The 8,424-nt window shown below is 52.7% G+C and overlaps 1 protein-coding gene across 1 annotated transcript in view; it reads right to left on the bottom strand.

Annotated features, from left to right (window-relative positions):
- Nucleotides 1-555: 555 nt before the first annotated feature.
- Nucleotides 556-8,424, bottom strand: part of LOC311373173 (arf-GAP with Rho-GAP domain, ANK repeat and PH domain-containing protein 2-like) — a gene marked incomplete at both ends in the record, with an annotated part of 12,119 nt that continues 4,250 nt past the window's right edge. Inside the window, 5 exons of the mRNA XM_084490007.1 lie at nucleotides 556-768; nucleotides 840-1,003; nucleotides 1,456-1,519; nucleotides 6,365-6,557; nucleotides 7,738-7,840. Coding sequence (XP_084346133.1) covers nucleotides 556-768; nucleotides 840-1,003; nucleotides 1,456-1,519; nucleotides 6,365-6,557; nucleotides 7,738-7,840 — 737 coding nt within the window. The remainder of the gene's footprint in view (nucleotides 769-839; nucleotides 1,004-1,455; nucleotides 1,520-6,364; nucleotides 6,558-7,737; nucleotides 7,841-8,424) is intronic.

Below are 8,424 nucleotides of genomic sequence, written 5' to 3'. Positions count from 1 at the left end.
GTCCAGACCCAGTAGGGGTCCAGCCCCAGACCCACCCAGGGAGGAGACCCAGTAGGGGTCCAGCCCCAGACCCAGTAGGGGTCCGGCCCCAGACCCACCCAGGGAGGAGACCCAGTAGGGGTCCGGCCCCAGACCCACCCAGGGAGGAGACCCAGTAGGGGTCCGGCCCCAGACCCACCCAGGGAGGAGACCCAGTAGGGGTCCAGCCCCAGACCCACCCAGGGAGGAGACCCAGTAGGGGTCCAGCCCCAGACCCAGTAGGGGTCCAGCCCCAGACCCACCCAGGGAGGAGACCCAGTAGGGGTCCGGCCCCAGACCCACCCAGGGAGGAGACCCAGTAGGGGTCCAGACCCACCCAGGGAGGAGACCCAGTAGGGGTAGAGCTCCAGACCCACCCAGGGAGGAGACCCAGTAGGGGTAGAGCTCCAGACCCACCCAGGGAGGAGACCCAGTAGGGGTAGAGCTCCAGACCCACCCAGGGAGGAGACCCAGTAGGGGTAGAGCTCCAGACCCACCCAGGGAGGAGACCCAGTAGGGGTAGAGCTCCAGACCCACCCAGGGAGGAGACCCAGTAGGGGTAGAGCTCTTTGGCCAGCAGGGCGTCCTCGCTGCGCTGCAGGAAGCCCCTGAGGGCCTGGGCCACGTCCTCCAGCCGGTGGGCCCTCTGGTGCAGCTTCACCCGCCGCGCGTCCCCGCTGAACTCCTCCAGGAGCTGGGCCACGCGGCCCGGGTCGCCCCGCGTCTGGTACACCCCCGCCTGGCTCAGACCTGGGGGGGGAGACGGTGTGAGCGTGTGTCCTGGTGTGAGGACCTGTGGAGAGGTGCAGAGGGCCGCTCACCGTGCTGCGTGACGAAGGCGATGCAGCTGTCCACGGCGATGGGGACGGCCTTCTTGCTGAGCTGCTGGTCGCCCAGCGCCCGGCCGTCCCGCCCCGCCGCCCGCGTCAGCGCCGACAGCCACAGGCCGAAGTCCACGCCGCTGAAGCCGTGGACGTACAGCGTCCTGCGGGGCGTGGGGAACACGGCCGTTACACGCGTGTGGACGGCGGCGCGGGACGTGACGTGAACTCACACGACACAACGGCCCGCCGGCCTTACCTTCAACACAGCTCTATCTTAAGTACTCCCTTAGTTGAGGTAGATTTAAACACATGGTCAGACAGAACGCGGTGCTTAAGGCTAACTGGAGTCCTCGGTAAACGAGGTGTTCGCTCAGCGCTTAGCGCTCGTCGTTAGCGTTAAGCAGCATTAACAGCATCAGGTACTAAGACGAGCGTCTGAAACGTCTCAGGTGCATTCCAGGTAAACATCTGCCACTTGATTTCCTAAACGCGTTCCCACACGTCAGCCGTCACACGCAGACACCTAATGAGGAACTTAACTTGTCAAAGCCGTTAAAAAAAAGGGAATCCGTTTCTACACCCTCAGATTGGCCAATTACCCAGATCGACATACCTTCCGCTCTCCACCATGAGAAGGACCTTGATCTTCTCCTCACCCTCGCTATGCGTGGAGACAGCTGTGGAGCAGACAGAGTAGGCGGCGGCGGTGTAAAAGTGGAGAAGGTATTTATTTATATCAGCTTTAATCACAGTCTGACTGGTGCTGCCACCCCGTAGCGGCGCTGGGGGTCTGTAGGCGGCCCCGTGTGTACGCTCCCCGCCGCAGAGTCGCTGCCACGCGGCCGTCTTCATACTGTGAGGATCATCTTCTGTACAAAGGAACCTATTTCAGATGTTCCTCAACTCGGCTATCTCCGCCATGTTGTTCTGACCGTCGGCAGAAACAAACGGGAAAATATAGCAGGAAACAGGAAGGGGTCAATCAGACGGTGTGGTGGGGTTTGGAGAGGCATAATACAAGGTAAGGTAGAGAGTACAGATCAGGCTCCACAGCCACAGAGGTGTCTGTAGGGCTGACGTGTGTTGGTGGACGCTCCCTGGGCTCAGGCCTTATAGAGCAGAGGTGTCTGTAGGGCTGACGTGTGTTGGTGGACGCTCCCTGGGCTCAGGCCTTATAGAGCAGAGGTGTCTGTAGGGCTGACGTGTGTTGGTGGACGCTCCCTGGGCTCAGGCCTTATAGAGCAGAGGTGTCTGTAGGGCTGACGTGTGTTGGTGGACGCTCCCTGGGCTCAGGCCTTATAGAGCAGAGGTGTCTGTAGGGCTGACGTGTGTTGGTGGACGCTCCCTGGGCTCAGGCCTTATAGAGCAGAGGTGTCTGTAGGGCTGACGTGTGTTGGTGGACGCTCCCTGGGCTCAGGCCTTATAGAGCAGAGGTGTCTGTAGGGCTGACGTGTGTTGGTGGACGCTCCCTGGGCTCAGGCCTTATAGAGCAGAGGTGTCTGTAGGGCTGACGTGTGTTGGTGGACGCTCCCTGGGCTCAGGCCTTATAGAGCAGAGGTGTCTGTAGGGCTGACGTGTGTTGGTGGACGCTCCCTGGGCTCAGGCCTTATAGAGCAGAGGTGTCTGTAGGGCTGACGTGTGTTGGTGGACGCTCCCTGGGCTCAGGCCTTATAGAGCAGAGGTGTCTGTAGGGCTGACGTGTGTTGGTGGACGCTCCCTGGGCTCAGGCCTTATAGAGCAGAGGTGTCTGTAGGGCTGACGTGTGTTGGTGGACGCTCCCTAAGTGGTGGTAAGGAACCGACAAAGACGGCAGCAAAGCAGAAATCACAGCTGACAAAAATGCAGATGATATATATATATATATATATATATATATATATATATGTATATATATATATATATATATATATATGTTCTATAAGGCAAATAATTTGCACTTTAAGATCGGCTTTGACATTTGAAGTCAATCACAATCTCCTCCCCGACGAGGGAGCTCGACGGGTTATTTCCTGCCGGTCTGAACAGCAGGAGGGCGTTTGTGCGTCGGAGATGCAGCGAGCGCTGGCTTCACTTGAAGGCCCCCGTTCTCCATTCTGCGTGAGTCAATCAGCGATGAGTAATATAGAGAACGCTGCGTCTAGACGGCGGCGCAGCCTCCGCGCCGTAAGACGGAGACAACGCCTGCAGAACAGGAAGTCCTGTTCCTCTAGCTCGAGGTAATGCACGTCCGTTTCATTATTTTGGTTTTCTACTAACGATGCACTAAAGTCACGATTCGGTACGCACCTCGGATTTTAAGTCACGGTTCGATATGTTTTTCGGTACAGCAGGGTTAAAATTAGTAAGAGTATGTTTAATAAAAAAGTATTTTTATTAAACATTTAGTTGATTTTATTTATTAAATTGTATCAAACTAATGCCTTACTCACATGAAAAGACATAAAATGTAATTGAGGATAAAAAACAGAATAAAGTCCAGGACTTATTTCCATTGTGGTCCTCGACACAAAACATCGGGACAAGACACTCAGAGTGTGTGATCATCAATAAAAACATACTAAAAATAAAAAAATATAAAAGATTATAATATTTTCTTTTTTCCATTGAAGCGTTGGACCCGTAGCGGAGGAATCCAGTAGGAAGACTCTCTATTATTTTCTATTGACTCTCTATTATTTTCTATTGACTCAGACGCTGCCTGCATGCGACACACTGATTGACCAAGTGACCCAAACGATGAACGGTCAATGCAGACCAGGTGGTGGCTTTACGTTGGCTCTGGTTCATTTGGTAGATGTACATATGGTGACCTCACAGCAGTCAACACCATCTCATTCACCTGGTCCTCGTGAAGCCATAAAGAGTTCAAAGCTCTGCTAGTTGTGTGGTCTGCAGGCTGTAACAAGCTGCTTTCACAAATGACCTCCGTCTTTTCTCCACATTTGTGGAGCAGGAGGTTCGACCGTGAGGGTCATTCACACTTATTCACACTTGATGCCCGATATGCGGAGATCGGTGTCAGTAGAATCTCCGGCCGCTTAAGGGGGGCGGGCTTGCAAGGGGCGGGATATGACGTAGGGTCGCAAGAGGCGGGATCGGGTTTGTTTTGGTTTGACCGCAGACAGCACGCAGGCAGAACGGGCAGAACTCATCGCGATCATCTTAAATGTTGCTGCAGCGATGCATATATTCCGTTGCATCCACAACATCCGCATCGATCGATGAAAGATTGGAGCATGAGTTACAGACAAATAGAAGAAACGACAAACAAGAAAGGCGTTGTGAACGACTGCGTTACCGGAGGAAGAGAGCGTCTTTTTTGGCTTCATTTCACATCTAACAAACACTGGGACAAATGTAGTTGATTTGTTTGTGTTTAACTGAGAAAACAGGGAGTGGAAGGACGGGACCCTATAATGTTCAGCTAACTGTTGTCAATAATAAGTGTTACGAGAGTTAGTGCATGTGTGTGCACGAGAATGGCAGTGTGTGTGTGTGAGTGGACGAGCGAGGAGAGCGAGCGGTAGCGTGTGTCAGTTTAGTGAGTTAATGAATGAGTCCGGTTGTGTCTGTGCAAACGTGTAGGCCCTACTGTAAAGTTAGTGAAACTAAGAATAAAGTACCCAGCCTGTCAATAATCGGTGGCCGCTTCATTCCGACCTATGGTCTGGGAGCCGACAGCAGGAAAGGTGTAACATAATAATAAAAATATTTTTTAAACCATTCAGCAAACAAAAGGCAATAGGCTGATTATCGATTAGGGTGCGGGTGCCACTCAATGACGTGCAAACGTAGCCCGAAGCGTCATCAACACGCCCACTCAACTGGTGTGAAATGCCGACATCCTACTGCTCATTCACATATAAGGTCATTAGCATTTCCTGCGGAGAACTTACTACCTCGGGGGTAGTATTTTTTCAGGAGGTCCAACGTCAGGATATGTCATTCACATATACGGCACCGCCGTAGAATAGACGGAGAACAGACGGATGCACGTCCGTATGTGAAAGCAGCTACAGTCAGCCAGTGATCAGGCTGCTTCACGATGAATACTGCGCTGCAGCATGGTGACACACCGTACTTATGTTGTTAAACAGAGAATGATTCATTTATGGTTGGCTTTTACAGCGAGCCGTGAAGTTGTTTCTTTATTAGTTACACTTTCATGGAATCAAGACAGCATCCACGCAACCTCGACTTCCGATCCGACTGAAAAATGAAGGCTAAATAAAAAATGGATAAACTAAAGAAAATTAAATTTTCCGGAAGAGACTAAATTAAAGACTAATTAAAGTTTTACAGTATTATGGGAAATATCATTTCACTGTCAGAAAGCAGAACGCTGCCAGCTCAACTGAAGGTTGAGCGCTGAAAGGTTTATTTCAGAGCATTGTGCGCACCTAGCAGCTAAATGAGACTAATGACCACCACACAAAACATCTGTCCTGCTCGTCCTCGCCTGCTCTCAGTGATGTGAAACCTGTTCTTCTGCGAGGCGTGGGTCACCAAGGCACGGCTGAGCGTTGTTGGAGCCCAGACGCCACGAATGGCTCCTCCGCCGGAGGGTTCAAAGGTCAAACAAACCCAACAGACAAGCACCACAAATAGACAAATATAATTCGTGATTTCCGAAAAACTGAATTCAGACTCTATTCTTCAACGGGGACAACTGTTTTCATTTCTACTCTTTTTCTTTTGCTCCGTCCTGGCGGTGAGTAAACATCACCTCTGGTTGCCACGGCTCCCGGCCCCTGAATGCGTCCCCACAAAGGTTGAGGAAACGTTCTAGCCTTGACCAAACAGTCCCTTCTGGCTCAGCCAGCCTTTCTCAGGCGTGACAGGCCTCTAAACGCCGGCCATACGGGGCCGCTGGCGGGAAAGGGAGCGGGCAGCCGCTTTGTTCCCTTTGGCTCCGACGGCGGGCTGTGACCGCATCAGAGCGGGACCCGGGTCCCCGGAGTCCAGGAGGACCGGCGGGAGACCAGGGCACTGTACCCCCAACACGGTTAGAGACTAACTAAAGAAGAACTGTAGCGTTGCTGAGATACGTTGAAGCTGCGCTACGTTCTGACCGGCATTCTGGTATGGAAACGGTTTGACATCATCACCGTCAGTAGAGTAAAGAGTAAAGAGTCCTGTTCAGGGGTCAGGGTGAGGGGTCAGGGTCAGGGGTCAGGGGTCAGGGGTCAGGGTCAGGGTCAGGGGTCAGGGTCAGGGGTCAGGGTGAGGGGTGAGGGGTCAGGGTCAGGGGTCAGGGTCAGGGTCAGGGGTCAGGGTGAGGGGTCAGGGGTCAGGGTCAGGGGTCAGAGGTCAGGGGTCAGGGGTCCTCACACCACCAGAGGGAACACAGTGTCTCTCCAGCCTCAATGCTCTCTAACATAATCACTTCTAATTATGTCAACTCTTCTGGACTCTTCTGAGAACGTTTGAAGTTATTTCATATGGCCAATGGAAAGGTCCCTTTTTTTACAGGAAATAAGAAAACGGAATGAAGGAGGGGAACAGGAAGGGGAGGGACTTACTGAGCTCCTGGAGCTGTCTGAGCTGAAGCTCCGCCCCCGTCCCCTCCCCCGAGCTGTAGTTGAGGGCGGAGCCTGCCAGGGCGAACCAACCCACTCTCCAGTGGTAGAGGTCGTGACCCTCCCTGTAGTGGAGTCGGCCAATCAGCTCGCAGTCTCTGCCCAGCATGCCCTCCACCGCCGACGGAACGAAGCACTGCGCAAGAACACACACACACACACACACACACACACACACACACACACACACACACACACACACACACACACACACACACAACCACACACACACAACCACACACACACACACATACAACCACACACACACACACACACACACACACACACACAACCACACACACACACACACACACACACACACTCACACATACAACCACACAACCACACACACACACACACACACACAACCACACACACACTCACACAACCACACACACACACACACACACACCCACACACACACACACAGACACAACCACACACAGACACATGCACAAACGCGCGCACACACACATAGGATAACAATAACAATATAAATTATATATAAATAAACTAAATGAAGTCATCAGCCAATTAATGGAGTCCAAATGAAGAGGAAATGAAATCAAATGAAGTCATCCAAAGAGTCCAGTCCAGAGGCCCGTAGACGAGGCTGTCAGCCCGGAGGAGGGGGAGGAACGGCCCCCACCACACAGAGCCTCCGCAGGGATGCACACACACACACTGTTTACATGTGTGGACAAGAGGGGGCGGGGGGGAGGACGTGTGTGTGTGTGTGTGTGTGTGTGTGTGTGTGTGTGTGTGCGTGCGTGTGTCTCTTGAAAAGGGCAACGAAACAATAAAGCTACAACTAATGGGCCCAATATAGACGGCTCTCCATGGGCATTGTGGGAAAGTGTGTTTTCTCTCAGCACTCCTTCATTATAACGCCTCCAGTGAAAGACCACCGCAGTAGGGGCCCCCAGGGGCCCGGCGGGGGGGGGGGGGGGGGGCTGGGAGCCATTAGTCCATTCATCAACCAGACCGCTCGACAGAATGCGTGTTCAACCTTCATGCTTTACCAGATCCATTGTTACTACGAGTCCATGATTCATTGATCATCAGAACGTTAATCAATCCCTCCTTTTCAGACGTCGGCTAAGAATGCTAAATTGATTGAACGCAGTTTGATTAAGTAAACGAATCTGAATACAAATCTCATGATGACACCAGTACAACGTGAAGAGGTTTCATTGGACGATGCAGACTAATTGAACCAATCAGGTCGGGCTTCAGGTGGGTGGGAGGGGCGTCCCTCCGCCCAGGTGATGGAAGGACGGGAGGAGGAGGAGGAGGGCGGAGCTATGTGACCTCACCTTTGTGAGGGCCTGCAGCCAATCCTGTCGGGTGTCCAAGGTCTCTGCACCAATCACGTACACCCTCTCAGTCAGCAGGTACAGCCCCAGTGTGAACACCGCCCTGATTGGTCCAGAGAGAACAGACAGAGCCAATGGTGAGAAGGCCAGGGACAAATAGGAAGTATCTCTCTCTCTCTCTCTGGAGGAGATGGAGGTCAGAGGTCATTCTATTAATGGTTAAGACTTACTGCCAACTGACGGCTCGTTTGTGAGTGTGTGTGTGTGGTGAGAGAGAGTGAAAGTTTGTGTGTGTGTGTGTGTGTGTGTGTGTGTGTCCTAGTGTGTGTGTGTGTGTGTGTGTGTGTGTGTGTGTGTGTGTGTGTGTATGTGTCCTAGTGTGTGTGTGTGTGTGTGTGTGTGTGTGTGTGTGTGTGTCCTAGTGTGTGTGTGTGTGTGTGTGTGTGTGTGTGTGTGTGTGTGTGTGTGTGTGTCCTAGTGTGTGTGTGTGTGTGTGTGTGTATGTGTCCTAGTGTGTGTGTGTGTGTGTGTGTGTGTGTGTGTGTGTTGGCAGTAAGTGGTGCAGTGTTGGTGATTAGGCTCATGGAGTCACACTGGGGGGTCGCGACCTCAGAGTGGTGCTCTCCTCTCAGGAGCACCAGGGAACACACACACACACGCACACACACACACACACACACACACACA

The sequence above is a fragment of the Micromesistius poutassou genome (assembly GCF_964030765.1).
Source record: "Micromesistius poutassou genome assembly, contig: SCAFFOLD_824, whole genome shotgun sequence".
NCBI classification, from domain to species: domain Eukaryota; kingdom Metazoa; phylum Chordata; class Actinopteri; order Gadiformes; family Gadidae; genus Micromesistius; species Micromesistius poutassou.
Note: the sequence above shows the minus strand (reverse complement) of the source record. Positions and strands in the feature narration are given on the sequence as shown.